At 43.1% G+C, this 21,796-nt stretch overlaps 1 protein-coding gene across 1 annotated transcript in view; it reads left to right on the forward strand.

The window, feature by feature from the left end:
* Positions 1-21,457, forward strand: part of DIS3 (DIS3 homolog, exosome endoribonuclease and 3'-5' exoribonuclease) — a 22,108-nt gene extending 651 nt beyond the window's left edge. The window contains exons 2-20 of the mRNA XM_015832335.2: positions 1,857-2,050; positions 2,404-2,477; positions 2,775-2,939; positions 4,434-4,604; positions 6,744-6,857; positions 6,949-7,086; positions 8,853-8,999; positions 11,106-11,222; positions 12,344-12,445; positions 12,660-12,724; positions 13,441-13,525; positions 14,156-14,283; positions 14,884-14,970; positions 16,737-16,893; positions 17,830-18,044; positions 18,485-18,653; positions 18,993-19,151; positions 19,983-20,105; positions 21,203-21,457. Of these exons, the coding sequence (XP_015687821.2) occupies positions 1,857-2,050; positions 2,404-2,477; positions 2,775-2,939; positions 4,434-4,604; positions 6,744-6,857; positions 6,949-7,086; positions 8,853-8,999; positions 11,106-11,222; positions 12,344-12,445; positions 12,660-12,724; positions 13,441-13,525; positions 14,156-14,283; positions 14,884-14,970; positions 16,737-16,893; positions 17,830-18,044; positions 18,485-18,653; positions 18,993-19,151; positions 19,983-20,105; positions 21,203-21,283 (2,491 nt within the window). The 3' untranslated portion in view covers positions 21,284-21,457. The remainder of the gene's footprint in view (positions 1-1,856; positions 2,051-2,403; positions 2,478-2,774; positions 2,940-4,433; positions 4,605-6,743; positions 6,858-6,948; positions 7,087-8,852; positions 9,000-11,105; positions 11,223-12,343; positions 12,446-12,659; positions 12,725-13,440; positions 13,526-14,155; positions 14,284-14,883; positions 14,971-16,736; positions 16,894-17,829; positions 18,045-18,484; positions 18,654-18,992; positions 19,152-19,982; positions 20,106-21,202) is intronic.
* Positions 21,458-21,796: the final 339 nt, after the last annotated feature.

The following is a 21,796-nucleotide window of genomic DNA, read 5'->3' on the forward strand; positions in this document are numbered from 1 at the left end:
AACCTTGCTTTACGAGATAATGTGGAATCTTTTCTTCGATCCTAAACTTCTTATCTGCTCAAAACCATTTGCTGCAAAGGAGCTGCTCAGTCATGGTCTGAAGGCAGAGTTATGGGTCCTGCTCTTGGCACCTTTCCTATGACTGACGTGCCTATGAACAATTCTTTTTACTTCATTCCATATCTATGATATCTTACCATCTCTACGTGATGGGAAGCTATCTTTCTGACCAGTTGGGAATTAGGAGGATCTGCCTTTCTTTTCATTCTAATCTTTTTACTTTGATTACAGTAGTGGCCAAAATTGTGGAAACCTTTTGGGAAAAGTGTACAGTAGAAATGCCACCTTTGGTTAACTTTCCACCCATTTTTCTTCTACTTTCTTTATAACTGTAGCCTTGTTCACTTAATAATACTAGTTTACATCGCTTTCTGGGCGAACAGTCAACTCTTTGCACCATTACTTTAATTTTATTACTTTTTACAAGCTCACTAAATGAAAGAACACAAAAAACCCAACCAACTTGATAGCAATCACATAACACACTGACAAATATCCTTCTCTCAGCTTCAATATATGACATCAATAACTGAATCCTACTGTGATCTGACTGTGATCTGATTGCCAAAACAAGATGACACCTGATCGGCTCTCTAAACACTCATACTCATTGGCTACAATCACATGAAGGAAAGCTACCTGATATTAACCTAAGCAAGTTATGCTTCCTTTTTCTGGTTATTTGGCTATAACTTTTCATAGAATACAGTACAGATAATTGAACAAACTTTGTTGCATTACATTCTTGATTAAATTATCTTTCCATTGATATATAATTTTATGGCACTACTCCCAAAACAAAGTGGTGTTATTAGCCATCAAACCTCAAAAATACACTTTTCCCAAAAGGTTTCCACAATTTTGGCCACTACTGTAAATGAAATAACATAAAATTGCCAGTCTAATGGCCGATTTCTGCAATTGCTTGATTTGCATTGCCTGGCACAGATGTTTTGGCAAAGTTATGAATGTTTCCTAACTTTTTCCTTGCTGGTCCACAGATCTGTGGTTCGTGAAGTCCACTATTTGGTTAATGTGTTACTACAATATTTTTGATTAGAACCCAGCGGTTTCTTCTTACACTGCATACGTTTGACTCTGATTTGGAGTTGCTGACTCACAGGATTATTTCAATCATTCAGCTGTTAGAGATGAAGCTAGATTTTCATCACAGCTGTGCAAATTCTCCTTGCGGCATTTAAGCCCGAAGAATGGGTGCCGGCTTCATTCTTTTGATGTGCTGGTACATTAAATGTTAGATGAAATGATCATTTTGAGCTCCATTTCACCCTTAGATGGCTCTCCCACAATTCATTAGCGCTCAGTAGCTTCATTGGTCAATGAGGTAGGGCCGTGGTGGCAAACCTATGGCACACGTGCCACAGGTGTCACGCAGAGCCCTCTCTAGGCACACGTGCCATCGCCCCAGTCGTAGGCCTTCAGCTGGGTTTTATAAAACCTTTTCGCTTTAGGCCTCCGTCGCCGTGTGCAAAAAAAAAAAGTTCAATCAATCAATTTCAACTTCTGGTAGGAAAAAAAAGATCTCGCAAAGTTGGAATTGATTGAACTTTTTAGTCCCACCCAGTCTGCCGTTACCACCGCAGCCACGCCCACCCGGCACCCAATGATACATAACTGGGTTTTGGGTTGCAGTTTGGGCACTCGGTCTCTAAAAGATTCGCCATCACTGAGGTAGGGGGAAGAAGGGGGGAGCATTGTTTTTACTGAAAAAGGTATAAAACAAATCAAGGTATGTTTTTCATCTCTAAAACGTCCCTCTGGGTTTCTGTTTCCAGAGAGACCTACATAGAACAAGAACGAGGAGAAAACGCAAACGACCGGAATGACCGAGCCATTCGAATTACAGCCAAGTGGTATCAGGAGCACTTGAGAAAATCGCAAGGGGAAGAAAGCATCCTGGTCATCTTGCTGACGAATGACCGCAGGAATAAAGAGAAAGCTGTAGAAGAGGGAATAGTCACGTTTACCTGTAAGTCCGGCCTTCTGACCTTTCCTGACTACGGATAATTTCCTAAGAGCCGCAGAAGGGCCCAGCTGCATTTGGCTTTTTCCTTCTCGGGGATGGCTGAGCAAATCTTCCTCTTGGGCTTAAAATGCTCTCAGGAATTCTGGGAATCAACCTCCCCCTTCGGCCTATCTTCCTAGTGTCCACTCCTCTTTTATTTTTTTAAAAAACTTTCCGTACATTCATTCTTTTCGAGTGATAAATGTGTGCTAGTGCCTCGCCTGTTGCCCACAGCTCTCCCCGAAGGAGACTTCCTGCTGCGTAAATGATTTTCATTTCTCAAAAGTGCAAACCTTGGGCTTTTTTTTTTTTTTAAGGTGAAGAGTACGTAAAGAGTCTAATAGGCCATCCTGAACTTATGGACCGGCTTGCTTGCCTGAATGACGAAGAGGTATGTTTCCAACTGCCAGAGTTATCTTTTGCTCTCCTGAATTTTGGCAGTAGGGTCTGTAACGGGTTTTCAACCTTGGTCCTTTGATGACTTGTGGACTTCCAACTCCCAGAATTCCTCAGCCAGCGGGCCTGGCTGAGGAATTCTGGGAGTTGGAAGTCCACAGGTCATCAAAGGGCCAAGTTTGAAGAGCCCTGGTCTATAAGGAGACTGAAAATGCCATGTTCCCTTCTATGTTGAACCCCTAGTTGCCACAGTGCAACGGACACTTTATGTGCAAATAAATATCTCTTACAGAATGAAATTGAAAGCAGCAAGATCATTTTTCCAGAGCATCTCCCACTCAGCAAACTCCAGCAGGGCATTAAGTCCGGCCTTTACCTTCAGGGCACCTTCAGAGCTAGCAGAGACAATTACTTGGAAGCCACCGTTTGGATTCACGGGAATGACGAAGAAAGAGAGGTTGGTTTAGTGCATTGATTGGCTGCAAATTTCTTTATTAGGAAACGGGAAGCTTTGTGGGAATTCCAGGGATTGTCTTCTCTGAAATCTTGTGTGTTGGAATGAAGAGTAAGGTGGGCACCGAAAATATGCATTTCTGTAGAGGTTTCTCTTAAAAACAACCATCATAGTCCCCTGCCAGTTAAGGATCAGATGGAACTTGCTGGCATCTTACTATTTCTACTGGCTAACATTGGCTTCTAGATTTAGGGGCCTCTTAGGTTAGTTACAGTAGTGGCCAAAATTGTGGAAACCTTTTGGGAAAAGTGTCCAGTAGAAATGCCACCTTTGGTTAAGTTTCCACCCATTTTTTTTTCTAATTTCTTTATAACTGTAGCCTTGTTCATTTAATAATACTATTTACATCGCTTTCTGGGCAACCAGTCAATTCTTTGCACCATTACTTTAATTTTATTACGTTTTACAAGCTCACTAAATGAAAGAACACAAAAAAACCCCAACCAACTTGATAGCAATCACATAACACACTGACAAAATCCTCCTCCCAGCTTCAATATATGACATCAATCACTGAATCCTACTGTGATATGATTGGCTCATTGCCAAAACAAGATGACACCTGATTGGCTCTCTAAACACTCATGCTCATTGGCTACAATCAGATGAAGGAAAGCTACCTGATATCAACCTAAGCAAGTTGTGCTTTTTCTGGTTATTTGGCTATAACTTTTCTTGGATTACAGTACAGATAATTGAACAAACTTTGTTGCATTACATTCTTGATTAAATTATCTTTCCATTGATATATAATTTTATGGTGCTACTCCCCCCCCCCAAAAAAAGTGGTGTTATTAGCCATCAAACCTCAAAAATACACTTTTCCCAAAAGGTTTCCACAATTTTGGCCACTACTATATACCTACAAAGAGCCCCTTGGAAAGTTTTTTGTTTTAAATATAGCGGGTCATCTTTAATAGTATCCACTTTGTAGCTGAGGTCACCGGATATTTCTTTAGCTCAGGACTTTTGGAATGCATCTCTCTTGTATGTCATCTCCACCTGCAGGTAGTTCTCGACTTACAACAGTTCATTTAGTGACCAAAGTTACAATGGCACTGAAAAAAGTGACTTATGACCATGTTTCGCCCTTATGACCATTGCAACATCCCCATGGTCACGTGATTAAAATTCAGATGCTTGGCAACTGGCTCATATTTAAGACAGTTGTGGGATCATGTGATCCCCTTTTGCGACTTGACAAGCAGAGAGTCAATGGGGAAAACCAGATTCACTTAACAACGGTGTTACTAACTTAACAACTGCAGTGATCCACTTAACAACTGTAGCAAGAAAGATCGTAGAACGGGCGAAATTTTACTGAACAAATGTTTCACCTCAGCCACATAAATTTTGGGCTCAGTTGTGGTCATAGGTTGAGGGCTACCTGTAGTGTGGCTTTTGGTACCCCAGTCTGATTGTTTGCTTCCCATTAAGGTAATAGTCCAAGGGCTTAAACACTTAAATCGCGCTGTGCATGAGGATATCGTAGCCGTGGAGCTGCTGTCCAAGGACGCCTGGGCTGCACCGTCCTCTGTGGTCCTGCTGGACGACGAGACCAAGAATGAGGAAGAGGATATTGAAAAAGAAGAGGAAGGTCAAAACGATGTAAGGCATCCTTTGCTTCTGTGCTTTCCCTTTACATTCTTGCAATGAAATCTGTCCGTCGGTGGTTCTGTTCAGAGGCTGGGCACAAGGGTGGGCAACCTTGGCTCTTTTATGACTTATGGACTTCAACACCCAGAATGCCTGAACCAGCCATGCTGACTCAGGAATTCTGGGAGTTGAAGCCCACAGGTGATAAAAAGAGCCAAGGTTCCCACCCCTGGCGCTAGGGAATTGCCCATTTGCTGTCAATCTGTGAAGAAGTATCGCCCTTTTTTGAAATGGGGCAAAATAATCATGATAATAAAGTTGCTCAGGCAGGAAACCCTATACCAGGGGTAGGCAAGCTTGGCTCTTTTATGACTCGTGGACTTCAACTCCCAGAATTCCTGAGCCAACATGGCTGACTCAGGAATTCTAGGAGTTGAAGTCCACGAGTTATAAAAGAGCCAAGCTTGCCTACCCCAGCCCTATACCATTTCAGACAAATGACTGTCCAGTCTCTTCTTAAAAACCTCCAGTGTTGGAGCATTCACCGCTTCTGGAGGCAGGTTGTTCCACTGGTTAATTGTTCTAACTGTCAAGAAGTTTCTCTTTAGTTCTAGGTTGCTTCTCTCCTTGATTAGTTTCCAACCGTTGCTTCTTGTCCTGCCTTCAGGTGCTTTGGAGAATAGCTTGACTCTCTTCTTTGGGGCAACCCCTGAGGTATTGGAACACTGCTATCATGTCCCCCCTCGTCCTTCTCTTCATTAAACTAGACATACCCAATTCCAGCAACCGTTCCTCATATATTTTAGCCTCCAGACCTCTAATCATCTTTGTTGCTCTTCTCTGTACTCTTTCTAGAGTCTCAACATCTTTTTTACATCGTGGTGACAAAAACTGGATGCAGTATTCCAAGTGTGGCCTTAACAAGGCATTGTAAAGTGGTATTTGCATTTTTATTTTTTTCTGGCATTCCTGAGATTGCCTAGTGCTAAATCCACACAACCAGCTTTATTGCGGGCTCCAGAGAACCCGGGTTCCAAGAGGCGTGTAAATGTAGGAAATGATGTCACAATGTCTTGCTGAGCTGGAGTTCTTGCCTTTCCTGCTATGGAAGGCATTTTATTTGGTTTCTCGGTGGCTGAAGGAATCCCCAAATCCAGCCTAGCCTGAGATCCTGTGAAATGTCCTCTGAAGCCTTTCCATTGTAATCAGCCTTGACTGAACCCTTTCAGCAGCAGACCCAAGAGAGAGAGTGTGGCTTTCCCACGAGTTAGATTTTTATTTCATTCCCATTCACCAGCTACTCCCACAAGCAATTACATTAACAAAATGTCTCATCTGCTCTACCTTCCTGCTTTTTCTCGAAATTCTTTTTTTTAATAATTCAAGTGCTTTTGAGATATTCTGTTTTACACTTGTTTTAATGATTGTTGATTAGACTAAGTGGCGTGCAGATGATACAAGGGCAGGATACACCATGTCTTAACAACTATTGAGTGTAATAAAATATAACGTGTTAATAATAATAATAGTAGTAGTAGTAGTAGTAGTAGTAGTAGTAGTAGTAGTAGTAGTAGTAGTAGTAGTAAAGTTGGAAGGGACATTGGTGGTCATCTAGTCCAACCCCCTGCTCAGGCAGGAACCCTATACCATTTCAGACAAATGGCTGCCCAGTCTCTTCTTAAAAACTTCCAGTGTTGGAGCATTCACCGCTTCTGGAGGCAGGTTGTTCCACTGGTTAATTGTTCTAACTGTCAGGAAGTTTCTCCTTAATTCTAGGTTGCTTCTCTCCTTGATCAGTTTCCATCCATTGCTTCTCGTCCTGCCTTCAGGCACCTTGGAGAATAGGCCGGGTCTTATAATAATTTTTGCTCCAAAAGATGCACTAGGGCTTATTTTCCAGTTAGGTCTTTGTTTGGGGGGAAATACGATACTAAATGTGTCCTTCTGGCTGATGAACTTAACTGGGGCTTATTTTTGGGGTGGGGCTAATATTATGAGCGTCCTGAAAAATCATGCTATTGCTTATTTTCCGGTTGGGTCTTATTTGGGGGGGAAACAGGGTAGATTTAAAGGCTATAGAAATTTAACTGCTTCGACTACCTGTTTGTCCATGCGATTCTCAATTGCAGCTATATGTTCTTAAACCCTTAGCCGAAGACTTCGGTGAATGCAGCAATGTTACGCCCAACCGGCAGAGTGGTGGGGATTATCAAAAGAAATTGGAGACCGTATTGTGGCATGCTGTCTAAGTCACGCATTAAAGAGGTAGGAACAAAGAAGGTCCAACCCCCCCCCCCCTTGATTTGGCAACTGTTTGCCATTGTAATAAAAAACCATTGTCCTTGCTCTTTGCCAGGCCAGGCGGCATTTATTCACGCCAGCTGACCGGAGAATTCCTCGAATTCGGATAGAAACCCGGCAGGCTTCCATCCTCGAAGGGCAAAGAATTATTGTGGCGATTGACGGGTGGCCTAAAACTTCCCGATATCCTAACGTAAGTTGGAAATGAAACACAGTGCGGCTTAGTAGTTGCTGAAGATGAACAGAGAGCAATAGACCAGTGATGGCGAACCTTTTAGAGACCGAGTGCCCAAACTGCAACCCAAAACCCACTTATGTATCGTCGAGTGCCGGGTGGGTGTGGCCCATTGGCTGGGTGTGGCCAGTGGGATGGGCGTGGCCCATTGGCTGGGCGTGGCTGCGGTGGTAACGGCAGACTGGGTGGGACTAAAAAGTTCAATCAATCAATTCCAACTTTGCAAGATCTTTTTTTTTTCCCACGAGAAGTTGAAATTGACTGATTGATTGAACCTTGTTTTTTTTTTGTACATGGCGGAGGCCTAAAGCGAAAAGGTTTTATTAAACCCAGCTGAAGGCCTAGGACTGGGGCGACGGCGCATGTGCCCACAGAGAGGGCTCTGAGTGCCGCCTTTGGCACCCGTGCCATAGGTTCGCCACCACTGCAATAGACTTATACACCGCCCCATAGTGCTTTAACAGAACTCTCTGAGCTGTTTACAAATATCAGCATATTGACCCCTAACAATCTGGGTCCTCATTTTTCCGACCTCGGAAGAATGGAAGACTGAATCAATCTTGAGCCGGTCAGGATCGAACCTCTGGCTGTGGGCATAGGTTTGCCTGCCGTGCTGCATTCTAATCACTGCGCCGCTACGGCTTTTATCATTGACCCTTTGCAAGAAAAAGCAGAAGACGTGTAGTCAGATTTGGCTGGCAATCAAAATTTTGCAGTTGTTTTAACGATTGTTGCAGTTGGTAATTGTTTCGAATGGGAGACCGTCAGGAGAGGCCAGGGTGGTAAGCTAGTAAATTGGGAGGGAGGGGAAATCTTGGAAAAAGATAAGAGAGAAGCCACTTCCGTATTAGTGCCTCAGGAAGTGACACGAATGCCCAGGTGGAGCCACCAGGAAAGGTCAGTCATAGGATTTTTTTTTTTTTTTTAAATCTGTGGACAATCTCTGCCTATAGATCTCCTTTTTGCAATTCTCTTACCCTTTTTTTCCCCTCCCCAAACCCAGCTTGAATTCATCCCTATTGTGATCCAGTTTGCCCTGGAACCCAAGTCCTCCTTGTCTTGGTTCCAAACCTTCAGCAAAAGTCAAAAAAATTAACTAACAGCCCAACCTGTAAAAGGTCTTCCCGATGACACAGAACTTGCCGTTTCCGGCTAGAATTTAGATCTTCCCTTCTTCATCAGATGTAGGATGGCCTCTTAAAAAAATACTATTCTGTCAATTGTCTTTATTATTCTTTATCCCCCCCCCCCCCCGCCGCCCAAATCTGCTTTTTGACATGGTTCCGAAAAGAAGCAACTTTACAAAGAACGTTGAGGCTTGATTACCTTAAAGAATCCTTTCATTGGCTACATAGTTTCGGCACGAACAATAGAAAGCCAAAAACTGAAACCCCCACCACCCAAGCACTCGTGACAACACACAACTCCCTCCCTCTCACAGTCATCAATCATATGCTCCGATTAATTTGAAGTGTGAATCTCTCCCTCCCTAGTTTCCCCTGTTACGCTGACCTTGGCTGTGCTATGCAAAGATATTGTTATGATTATAGCTGGCATACTTTCCCACTGACTGGGTTAACATTGTCTGCTTTAACTCTTGACGTGATAGGTAGGCTGAATAAGATATGTTTGCTTCTTCACCTATGGCAAGCAAGAACATCCAATGTTAGCAGACTTGACACTTTTTTTTTCATAGTTCTGATTAAACTGTACGTTGGTTTCAGGGACATTTTGTAAAGAATTTGGGAGCAGCTGGTGATAAGGAGACCGAGACCGAGGTCCTGCTACTTGAACATGACGTCCCTCATCAGCCCTTTTCTCAAGCGGTTCTTAGTTTCCTGCCACAGATGCCCTGGAGCATCACTGACGAGGTAGAGCAGGGGTGTCAAACTCAAATTTCATTGACGGCCGCATCAGCATTGCGGTTTTCCTTGGGGCGGGTGGGTGTGGCCAGGGTGGTGCGGCCTACTGGGTGGGCGTGGATGGAGTGGGTGTGGCCTACTGGGTGGGCGTGGCCAGCTCTACATCGTTCGCGTCAAGGGTGCCTGTGGGGGCCTGGGCAGGAGTGGGACAGATCTGAGGGTCTCTGGCAGAAGGGGGTGGGACCGGGGCAAGTGCCAAGGCACGGTCCATTTCTTCATTCCTCACAAAGGGTGACACCTCCCCAACATGCACCCAGGGGGCGGGGCCGACACGGCAGGGGCTGGTTCCTCGCTGTTTCCAGACGGCCTTGTGGAGCTAAGACTGAATGCGTTTCAGCATAGTTGGCCACCACAAAATTGTACATTGGCTCCCGGCCGGCCTGGGCCAGGGCCAAGGCAGCGGGGGCCGTCCCCTCACTGTTTCCAGGATGGCTTCGCAGGCCACATGAAACCACTTCGCGGGCCGCATCCGGCCCCCGGGCCTTGTGTTTGACATGTCTGAGGTAGAGGCCTAGCATCCTCAAGCAAACCCACCAACCTTTGCATCACCCATACAATTTTATTCCAGGTCGCAGGTCACACTTCATTGCCAAGAAATGAAGTCTGTAAGAATGAAGAAATGTGTTTTATTTCCTGCCTTGGCCCAAAGGTTTTTTACCCATTTAGCTATGGGATAGTTTTTCCTATTCAGCTTCACGCAGAATAAAGTGAAATTCAGTGTTGGTTGCCATTGACTTTTACTTTATTTTCTATTTTCTGCCGACAGCATAATTCGTTTATTTTCTGGTTTCTAGTTTCTGCCAATTAGCACGAAATAGGCATTTGCCTCTCCTCTTAGAGTCAGCAGTGGTTGTAAGTGGTGAGTGATTGCAGGACATTGTGTTTCCTTAACGCCTTTTCGTAGGCCATCCTTTTAATTTCGTCTTGTCTTTGTTGTTTTGCGTGGTAATTGTTTGTGTTCTAAGTTGCATTTTTCTCTTTGCATAGGGTTTGCGTAACTACTGTAATTGTCTACAAGCCCCTAGAAGAATTTTGTGGCTTCTAAGTCATATATAAAGATGCCTTTACTAGACTTTAAGGTGCCACAAAATTACTCTGTTGGTTTTAGGGAGACAGAACTGGCCTTCAGCAGAATCTAATCTGTACAGGTAGTCCTCAACTTACCACAGTTCGTTTAGTGACCGTTCAAAGTTACAACGGCACTGAAAGAAGGGAGTTACGACCGTTTTTCAGACTTAACGGCTGTTGCAGCATCCCCAGGGTCCCATGAGCAAAAATCAGATGCTTGGCAACTGATTCATATTTGTGATGGTCGCAGTGTCCCAGGGTCATGTGATCCCCTTTTGGGCTTTCAAACAACCCAAGTCAATGGGGAAGCTGGGATTCACTTAACAGCCGTGCCAGTAACTTAACAGCTGCAGTGATTCACTTAACAACTGTGGCAAGAAAGGTTGTAAAATGAGTCACAATTCACTTAACAACTGTTTCACCTAGCAACAAAATATTTGGCTCAGTTGTGAACTATCTGTATTAGACTTAGACCAGGGGTAGGCAACCTTGGCTCTTTTATGACTCGTGGACTTCAACTCCCAGAATTCCTGAGCCAGCCATGCTGAGGGGAAAGGGAGAGGTTTCCAAGCTGAGCCGTGCTGGCTCAGGAATTCTGGGAGTTGAAGTCCACGAGTCATAAAAGAGCCAAGGTTGCCTACCCCTGACTTAGACTTAGATTTAGACTTAGAATAACTTTATTGTCATTTTAGATGTACACTAATCAGCATACATTGAATTGAAATTTCATTGCACTCAGCTTTCAGAGGGTAACCACCTCCCATATACACTACATAAACATGACAAAAAATTACATACACACATACACGAAACAGATAAACAACACAATCTAGTTCAGATGTATACGTCGAGTTTACAAGACGAATAGCATAAGGAACAAAGCTGTTGCGGAATCTACCAGTCCTGTGAGAAGTAGCAAGCCTTGGGTTTTTTTTCCACAGTACTTTTGCCAATGACATGAGCTTCTTTTTGAAAATGAACTTTCAGGACATGAAGCAGAGAGAGGACTTGAGGCACTTGTGTGTGTGCAGCGTGGATCCTCCTGGATGCACCGATATCGATGATGCGTTGCACTGCAGAGAGCTGAAAAATGGAAACCTGGAGGCAAGTGCTTTCGCGGGTCTTTGAAAGGCCGGTGTGCATTTTCATCTTTTTATGGAGCTCTTCTTGAGCATCCTGACTTCTTCCTGCAGTGAAGGAGCAAAAACATCAGGGATAGAAAATGGGATAAGCCTGGAAGGAATAGTAATAGCACTTAGACTTGTATACCGCTGCGTAGGACTTTACAGCAGCGGCCCCTAGCCTTTTGGTGGCCATGGCACAGTTCCACGGAGAGTGGTTTTTCTGCAGACCGGGGTGTGTGGTTTCGCACACTGCCTGCATCCTGCGTGTGTGTGGATGGGGCTTCGCTTGCTTGTGTGGCCCAGTTCTTGGCAGGCCGTAGCCCCGGTGCTGGTCTTTGGGTTGGGGACCCCTGCATTACAGCATTCTCTGTAAATATCAGGGCAGTTTACAATGTCAGCATATTTTCCCCAACAATCTCGGTCCTCATTTTACCGTCCTCGGAAGGATGGAAGGCTGAATCAGACTTGAGCCAGTCAGGATCAAGCTCCAGACTGGCAGCAAGATTACCTTATCCACAAAACATGGAGGGACATTTCGATCCCCACAATGGACAAATGGCTGCAAAAGTTGATAGTTAAATTGACTGCTTTGATCAAAGAAAAAAAATATTTGTACTTTTGTTTCTACTTGGAAACCACTTCTGGACTTTGTGCTTGAGATGGGAAAAAGTATGCTTTGATTTTGGGTTTTGCTGATTAGATAGATTTGTTGTTATAGAAATGACTAATATTATTATGTAAAAGTAAAAAGTTGAGGTACTGTTTTATTCTACTGCACTAGAAGGAGTTGGAAGTCAACGCCTTTTTTATTTTTTCCCTTCTTTTCTACATTTCTCCTTTCCCACATTTCTCCTTTCCCCTTTCCCTCCCTTCCCCCCCCCGACTATTTGCTTTTATATTTTATATTATAAATGAATAAAAACTGTAAACGTGAAGGATCAAGCTCCAGAGTGTGGACAGAGTTAGTCTGCCATTCTGCATTCTAACCTCTTGGAAAAGATAGCAAAGGAAGATCACTTCACATGATGCTCTTGAGACAGTCAGGAATTCAGGAAAAGCTGTAAACTTTCCTAAATGCTAAAGAATCTCTCCGTTTTCCAGGTTGGGGTGCACATTGCAGATGTCAGCCACTTCATCCGCCCAGGAAATGCTCTAGACCAAGAGTCAGCCAAGAGGGGCACCACAGTGTACCTGTGTGAAAAGGTAATTTTTGGAGAGTAGTTTTCTTCCCTTGCTTAAAGCATGGCTCTCCCATCCCACCTCCTTGAGTACGCTGGGATGCAAAGCTCCTATTGCCCTTGTGTGTTTCAGTTGTTTGAATGAGTGGGAAAGGATTACATTTGTGCTTGTCTGACCATCTCTGTCAGCTCACTTTGGAAGTGTTTACAGACCACAATGCCATTTCCGTTTCTTGCAGAGGATTGATATGGTTCCAGACCTGTTGAGTTCCAACTTATGCTCACTAAGATGCAGCGTGGACAGGTAATTGTTAAGAGGCCAGTCTTGAGCTGTTGACTCTCCCATTCCTTTGTAGATTGGAAGCAGTTTCGTTAACAGCATAGGCGTCATGGTTCCGACAGATGAAACTCTTCAAAAGAACTTCGAGGCATTGTTTACCTAAAGAATCTTTTATTCGAATAGCATAATATCGGCACTTACATAATCAAAGCCAAAAACTGAATTCCCCTCTCCTGGACACATAGTATCAAAGCATAATTCCCTCCTCCAATTAACAATCATAAATCACATTCACCAATTAGCTTGAAGTGCAGGCTTCCTCTCCAGTTCTCCAGCCCACCAATTCTTTATCAGCTCTGGGCTCCATAACCTTGATTCTCACCCTAAGTTTAGTGTTATGTCTAGCTAGACTCTCAATCACATCCCCCCCCAGCATCATCTAACTCTAAAAGTGAAAGGGAAAAAGGTGGCTACATTTCCATCTGTTGCCAATGCAAAACATCCGATGTTAGCAGCGTTGACAATAGGGCTCTCTCAGTGGTTGCTTTCCCCCCAGAGATCCAGGCTCAACCCCCAAAGTCAGTGGTGCTTGGGGGCTAGGAGGTACTGTGATAGGAAGGGGTGGAGCTTAAAGGAGGGCACACTGAAATAGGACAGGGGAGGGAATGTCCTTGGCTGACATTGTGAACGTCTTGTGGTGTGCTTTCCTTTTCTGTCGGTAACTCTCTTCCTTTCCTTAGGCTGGCCTTTTCCTGTATTTGGGAAATGAATCAGAATGCTGAAATCTTGGCGACGAGATTTACAAAAAGTGTCATTAATTCCAAGGTAGAGTTTAAAATGTCCGTGGCTGTTTAGAAACCCCAGTGCTGAGATAATTGATTTTGGACTTTGATGAACTCTGAAAGCAACTTGCGTTCATTAAGGGGATATAAAGAAATAAAGTAGAAATACTGAATGTCCTGCATTCAGATCTAGATTGCACACCCTGAAAATACTCTTCCCAAATTGAAATCATTTACTCAAGAGGAAATATTTCATTAAACTATTGGAGTAGAGAGACCCAGACAAGACGTTTGGCTATTTCTTCCATGCCCTGTTCTTTTAAGAGTCAAACCTCTTTAATTTGCTTTTATTTTTTAAAAAAAGTAAGTTTCTGTTCCATTGATTAAATGGTTATTCTAGTGGACAAGAAAGCCACATCTATCATTTGTGTAACACACATAACACACACTACCATAAAAATGGGAGGGGCAGAATGGCAGAATGAAAATAAAGTAAAAAGAAACGGTTGTGTATTTCTCCAATCACACACTCAGCAGCCTCAGGCTACGAGGTCTCTTGCTGATATCAGAAATCTCATGTTTGACTTTTATCCCATTCAAATCGATTTCCTTTAGAGATTCTCCTCCTTCCCTACATTCCTTGTTTTCCTTTTGTCTTGTTTGTTCTTTGAAGGCCTCACTTACATATGCGGAGGCGCAAATGAAAATAGACTCTGCCACGTTGAAGGATGACATTACTATGAGTCTGCGTGGGCTGAACAGCTTGGCCAAAATCCTTAACAAGCGTCGGCGAGAAAAAGGGTAGGTAGTTCAGGCTATGTGTAACGAAAAACAGTTTTTCTTTCATGACTTGTTGCAATCCTTGGGATCTGACTGGCAAAGAAAGAAAGAGAGAGAGAGAGAGAGAAAGGGAGGGAGGGAAGGAAAGAAGGGAAGGAAGGAAGGAAAGAAGGAAAGAAAGAAAGGAAAGAAAGAAAGAAAGAAAGAAAGGAAAGAAAGAAAGAAAGAAAGAAAGAAAGAAAGAAAGAAAGAAAGAAAAAGAAAGAAAGGAGGGAGCCAGCCAGCCAGCCTGCCTGCCTGAGAGCATCCTTTGGGCATTAGTAATGTGATTAGACCAGGGAAATAAGATCATTTTTCTGAGAGGCATCAGAGTCCAGCCACTGATGATCTCCTGGGATCTCAGGGTTTTGCTACAAATGCTCCTGGCAAGGCAGAGTGTCACTTGTGAATGAATCCATGTGAATCCAGATCTCCGAAGGCAGGAGGGCTGGTCGAGATGCCGACCTGTCTTCAAATGGATCCACTCTTCCCACAGAATTGCGTGGCGGAGCTGCTTCACAGTAATGGTAAAGATCTGCGTCTCTTGTGTAAAACGTTTGCTTTGTTCTTCTTGTTTCCTAGGGCTTTAACTCTTTCTTCACCTGAAGTACGATTCCACATTGACAGCGAAACCCACGATCCGATTGATTTGCAGACGAAGGAACTCAAGTGAGGGTCTGCCTTTTCTTTTAGGGAATCAATCTGCCAGGTCCAGAGGGTCCTTCCTCCTAAATCTTCAGGATGCCATTTCCTAATGATGTTCGGGATGACCCTGGCATGCTGAAGACATAACAACGTGGTTTAATGCTAGGCGTGAACCAGGTCACTGTGAATTTTAACCCAAATTGTAGCCTGGTACGACATGTGAGCCCAGCCATTTGGATAGTCTTATTCAGGATCAAAAGAGGAAGAGCATCTGTGACAAAGCAGTGAATATTGCATGCTTGGTTATTGTCCAAGGAGCAGTTTTATCATGCTCAGAGTAACCCTTCTGCTGTTCTTGTACTGACATCATTGGAGGCAGCCCCAAGTTAGAATAGAATAGAATACTTTATTTGGCCAAGTGTGATTAGATAAACAAGGGATTTGTCTCTGGTGCAGAAGCTCTCTATACAGGCAAAGCAACAGAGTAATAATAATCATACCAACGATACCAGATAGATACTCTATCTATTTAATATTTAAAAATTAGATCTAAAGGGAAAAAGAAAATAAATTATTATGAATATGTTTGATTTATTGATTAACCCAGGTAATATCCACAATGTTTTTGATTTATCAAAGGGGATATTGTATCATTAAGTAGATGATTTAGTATGGTGGGAAATAGATAACTTTTAGGAAATAGAACAAAATTATATTCAAATAGATAAAATGTGTATTTTGGATATTAGATTTTATTGTGAATCGAGATAAGGGAAAGTTTGGTTACCTAAGGCTTGAAAATTATAAATATCAAAGGTTAAATTGGAATATTGATGAGAAATTAAAATTTGGGTAAAAATTAATAAGAGGATATGGATTGTCTATGAAGATTGAATGTAATTCAGGTACGTATAAGCTAAAAAGTTATTGATAAATGTAATAATGATGTTTTCATTGAGTTGATATAATAAGAATTGTACTAGCTTGAATAAGAGACAGTAAATGTTAAGGGAAAAAGAGAAGAAATATTTGTTGTTGCAACTTGAGACTTGTACTAAAGATTTTGTTATCGAACTATTGATTAACCCCGTCACCGCATTGCTTTTTAAATACCTAAATGTAAAATTGGAAAATTAATAAAATATTTTTTAAAAAAAATAATAATAACGATACCAATAAGAGGGGGTAGTAAAGAAGATGAGAAGGATAATACTGTTACAGTCATACAACATGGGTAGATATACTTAGACATAAGACAGTTGACATAAGGCATAAGTTGGCTGGAAAAGCTTTGAATGGGAGCCTTGATGAAGTTGCTAAATTGCAGCCATGCTTTACTGGTGTATCGCTGTTTTCTTGCCCTGCAGATGAACAGGACAATCTTACAATGTTTGAACAGAACAAGCAGCTTTCTAAGTGTGGTTTTTCCCAAATTGGATGCATCGCTAAACAATTACAAACACGGGAGGGTGCTTCCCATGGGTGCTGGATAGCCAGAAGGCCCAAATGCTTATGGCTGGCATCCTGAGATTGGCATTTTGCCACTGAGGTTCTGGGAAAGGAGGAATTAGTGCCACTGATTGGATCTGGGCAGCCCTTGATGGTTTTGCATTGTCCAGGGTGCATAAAAGAAACCGCGTCCAGTTACAGGGCCGCGGTGTTCCTGATTTGGGTGCTCCTGCTGGAATTTTATCGTTCTCAGTTCCTCTTCCTCAGAGCAAACAAATCCATTAAGTCAAGACTGGCTGTTTTCTTGGGAGTCTTACCAGCCCCCTTTTCCCTTTCTGCAGAGAGACCAACTCCATGGTGGAAGAGTTTATGCTCCTGGCTAACATCTCCGTTGCCCAAAAGATCTACGAGGAATTTTCAGAGCATGCCTTGCTGAGGAAGCATCCGGCTCCCCCACCCTCCAATTATGACATCCTGGTGAAGGCTGCAAAGTCTAAGGCAAGCCGCTCCAGAAGGTTTTCGGCTGGTGGGATGATGTGTGGAAGGCTCGGCACGTGTGAATGGGGTCTCCTAAATCCTTGCTGGCCTTTCCTGCCAGTAAAAGAGGCTCAGGAAAAGTTGTGCCAATTGAGAAAGTTTCTCCCTTAACTTTGGTTTTGAAGTAGTTTTAGAGGTGCAGCACAGTTGGATCCGGTTAGATCCTTTGGTGCCTTTGTGTACTGGGTTTCATAACCTTCCTTGGTATGGATATTTGAACTAGACTGTGATGTTTTTCTGCGTCATATATGTTTGTGTATCTGGACATATGCATAATGGTATTTTTTTGAGAGCTGAATGCAACAAAATTTCATTTTAATGTATGTTGATTAGTGTACACTTAAAGTGACAAAGATATTCTATTCTATTCTATTCTACTATTCTATTATGCATTCTATTCTATTCCATTCTGTTCTATTCCGTTCTATTCTATTCTATTCTATTCTATTCTATTCTATTCTATTCTATTCTACTATTCTATTCTGCATTCTATTCCATTCTGTTCTATTGTGTTCTATTCCATTCTCTATTCTATTCTATTCTATTCTATTCTATTCTATTCTGCATTCTATTCTATTCTATTCCATTCCATTCTGTTTTATTCCGTTCTATTGTGTTCTGTTCCATTTCATTATCTATTCTATTCTATTCTATTCTATTCTATTCTATTCTGCATTCTATTCTAATCCATTCCATTCTGGTCTATTCCGTTCTATTGTGTTCCGTTCCATTCTATTCCATATTCTATTCTATTCTATTCCTATTTCTGTTCTATTTGTATTCTATTTCTATTCCATTCTTTTTATTCTGCTCATGCCTTGTATTTCACCATCAATATTTGTGATACTTATGCAAAATTCAACTGTTTTGAAACCCCATTTTCTGTTTCTGCCGTAGGGTTTGGAAATCAAAACTGATTCTGCAAAATCTCTGGCCGATTCCCTTGACCGAGCCGAGTCTTCTTCTTTTCCCTACCTGAACACCCTCATACGCATCTTAACCACCCGCTGCATGATGCAGGCCGTTTACTTTTGCTCTGGAATGGACAGCGACTTTCACCATTATGGCTTAGCGTCGCCCATATATACTCATTTTACCTCTCCGATCAGAAGGTAGGGCCGCTTATGGGCTTACTTCAGAGTAAATATCAAGTGAGGCCCATTATATGGATTATGGTGCCTGATTTGATAGCCATTTTATTTAGTTATATTTCATACTTCTTAGCTGCCCATCTCTCTCGATTACCTTACCAAGGGCCACAAAACAGCATCCCAACGTGGCTTCAGTTGCCAGTGAATATTTAATTGCTATTTTGAGGTTACACAAAAATGGGAAAGGGAAGTTTGTCCTACCCCAAAAGTTATTCCATATGAACCCCCCCAAAAATTCTGTTTAGCAATTGTCTTAAGTTTCTATTCATGGAGGCTTAAGAACCTCTGTGGAAAATCCTTGTTTGTAAATCCTTAACTCTTTTTGATTTGGGGGCGATGTACCCTAAACAAAATATTTGTGGCTTATTCTCAGTGAAAAATTTTCATTTATCTCATTGCAGATACGCGGATATTATAGTACATCGACTCCTGGCTGTTGCTATCGGGGTGGACAGTACTTACCCCGAGCTCACCGACAAACACAAATTGGCGGATTTGTGCAAAAATCTCAATTATCGGCACAAAATGGCTCAGTACGCTCAGAGGGCTTCCATTGCTTTCCACACCCAGGTGAATAGCCATTCTCAGCTCCAGAATGTTTAGGAAATGTGGAATGTTAGAATCGGAGTCCCGAGGGCCCCAGAGAGGCTTAAAAGAGCTTGCCACCCTTGTGTGCACTTGTTCACAGTATCACTACCAATCTGTTGCCGATCAGCGGAATGGCAAGTAGTGTGGAGACGAGCCTGTTGTAAATTCAACGTTTGCAAGGTTTTGGAGTAGAGCTGGATCCGTATGATGGGTGTTGTGTATGTGTGTGTGTGTGTGATTTTATGAAAGAGAGTTTGATTCTTCGGCGATAATGTCAACACGTGTTGTATATCAGCAGCTTACACTTTCTTTTCCCTCCAGTTGTTTTTCAAAAACAAGGGCGAGGTCAGCGAAGAGGCCTACATCCTGTTTGTCAGGAAGAATGCCATTGTGGTCCTCATTCCCAAGTACGGCTTAGAAGGCACCGTGTTCTTTGAAGAAAAGGCCAAGCCTAAGGAAGGACTTGTGTTCAACATGGAGGTACAGCTTTCTTTTGCAAAGGCAAAATTACTTTTTTTGTCTTAAAACACATAATGTCGGATGGCAAAGGACTCTAGGACAGCGGTTCTCAACCTATGGGTCGCGACCCCATTTGGGGTCGATCGACCATTTCAAGGGCGTCGCCAAGCAAGGCTGTCCGCCATTTTTTTCCCCTTTTCCGGCAGGTGCCTTACCTCCCATGGGCTGGGCCAGCTGGTGGTCGGCCTGCTCCGTCTCTGCCGCTTGCCAGCTACGCCTCGGCTGGCGCAGGGGGCGGAACCACGCATGTGCGGCGCTCCCGGGCAGTGAAAGTCCTTGACTTAACGACCAGTTGGGTAGTCCTCGACTTACGACCGGTTGGGGGTCGCGGCATTAAAAAAGTTGAGAACCACTGCTCTAGGACGATTTAAGTGCTGGTAATCCTTGGCTTATAACCTTTTGCGTAGTGACGGTTCGAAGATACAATGAAAAAAGCGACGCAAGACCATTGCAGCGTCCCTATGATCATGTGACCCAAATTCAGACACTTGACAACTAGCTCACATTTACGATGGTTGCAGCGTCCTGGGGTCACGTGATCGCCTTTGGCCACTCTCTGGTAAGCAAAGTCAGTGGGAAAGCCAGATTCACTTTATAACCGCGTTACTAACTTAACAACTGCGTACCGATTCATTTAGCGACGGTGGCAAGAAAGGTCATAAAATGGGGCAAAACTCATCTTAACAATTCGTCTGGCTTAGGCACAGAAAATTGGGGCCTCAGTTGTTGCAAGACAAGGATTGCCTGTAGCGCTTCCTAAACGGAAAATATCAAATGTGCTCTTCTCCACAGATTCCTTCCCTCACCGTGGAAGGCACCACTTTCTGTACGTTCGACAAGATTAAAGTCAGCATCGTGCTGGATTCTTCCAACGTTCAACATCAGAAAATCCGCATGACGCTGGTAGAGCCCAAGGTAGGTTCCTGGTTAACATGGGTGAAGGCTGTGGAGACGCACCTGAAGCAGCCCTTAGTCTCTTTAGGAACCTTACAGCAGGGCTTTTCAACCAGTGGTACGGGTACCACCTGTGGTACATTGGCACCTGGCAGGTGGTACGCGACCATCCTAGAAAAGTGGTAGTGGGGAGGGGAATGAGCTGAACCGGTGGCAGCACCGCACAAGCCTGAGCGAGAGATGGCTGGAGCTTGCAGGGCTGTCAGGGCTCAGCGGAAGCACCAGGATCAGTGCCAGGCTCCAGCTGCAGCTCAGCACTGATCCTGCCGCTTCTGCTGAGCCCTGAAGAAGCACCAATCAGCTGGAAAGCAGCACTGATACTGGTACTTCTGCTGAGCCCAGAAGAAGCGCCGATCAGCTGGAATGTTGCAGCATCCCCAGGGTCTTGTGATTTACATTCAGATGCTTGGCAACTGATTCATATTTATGACGGTCACAGTGTCCCAGGGTCATGTGAAGTGACCAAAACCTGCTGCAACCACCCAGCAGACGGGAGGAATAAAAACCAAACACCCCCCATCCCACCCCCGCTGCCAATCCTCAACAGAAATGCTCACAACAATGAAAACCTCGGACAGGCGGGCGTCTTGCTCGGCTGTGGCTTGGGGGGGACTTTTTTCAGTGCCATTGTAACTTCGAACAATCACTAAGCGAACTGTTGTAAGTCGACTACCTGTACTTTATCCTTTTTTCCTTTTTTTTTTTTTGATCATCAAGTTTTTGACACCTTGTTAGGCGACTGGTGGTACTCAGATGTTGCCATATCCTAAAAGTGGTACAATGGGTGAAAAGGTTGAAAAGCCCTGCCTTACAGCAAACCCGCTAGACGGGGAAGACCCAAAATGTCCTGAAAAGAAGCACTGGAAAACTTTTTTGGGGGGAGGAGACCGTGACTTTGAATGGTTTTAAAGGATGCTTTTGCTTACAGACGGAGGCTTCTCAAAAGGCCTCGTCATCTGAGATTTTAAAACTTTGGTTGATAAGCTAGTTTTTTTAAAAATAACCCAGATAACTCTCGTTTCCTTAGTTAGGTTGAACATGATTTTCTTATTTTTCAGATATTAGGCTATTCCAGAATCGCTGCACAATCAAGTGGCAATGCAGAACCAGAAATGAAAAAGAAGAAACTGGGAAAGTAACTTCATTTTAGAAATGAATGAATGTTATTTGGTTAGGAGATAAATTATATTGAGGGAGGGGGCAAGGATTTTTTTTATACATATATACTTGTAGAAAAGATTTTTAAATTGCCCATTTTAAAAACCATCCCTGATAATAATACAGTTGCGTATTCCTGCTTGTATATCTTATTAAAAAAAAATCCAACCAAACCTGAACTTCTGAGTCTGTCTACAGAAGCAGGGAAAGAACACAATATTTTAACATTTCCCGTGACAAAGGAAAATAGGTACCACTTAAAACTTTTGCTGCATTTCAGCTTTTTCATTTGGAGGCACCTTTTAATTTGTCAGCAAAACAAAACCAGTTTCTAAAATCTTTTAAACTATTTGTCAGTCCCTTGGCCCATCTTTATAAAAAAAAAAGGAAAAAAAAGTGGTAAAAGGAGAATGATAAATAGGATTGAATAGATCAGAAGCAGAGAACAGCCAGGAGAGGCCATGATAATGTTCATGTTTTCCAGGCGATGAGGT

Source organism: Protobothrops mucrosquamatus, unplaced genomic scaffold (assembly GCF_001527695.2).
Source record: "Protobothrops mucrosquamatus isolate PMUCROS unplaced genomic scaffold, P.Mucros_1.0 scaffold2, whole genome shotgun sequence".
In the NCBI taxonomy this organism is placed as follows: Eukaryota; Metazoa; Chordata; class Lepidosauria; order Squamata; family Viperidae; genus Protobothrops; species Protobothrops mucrosquamatus.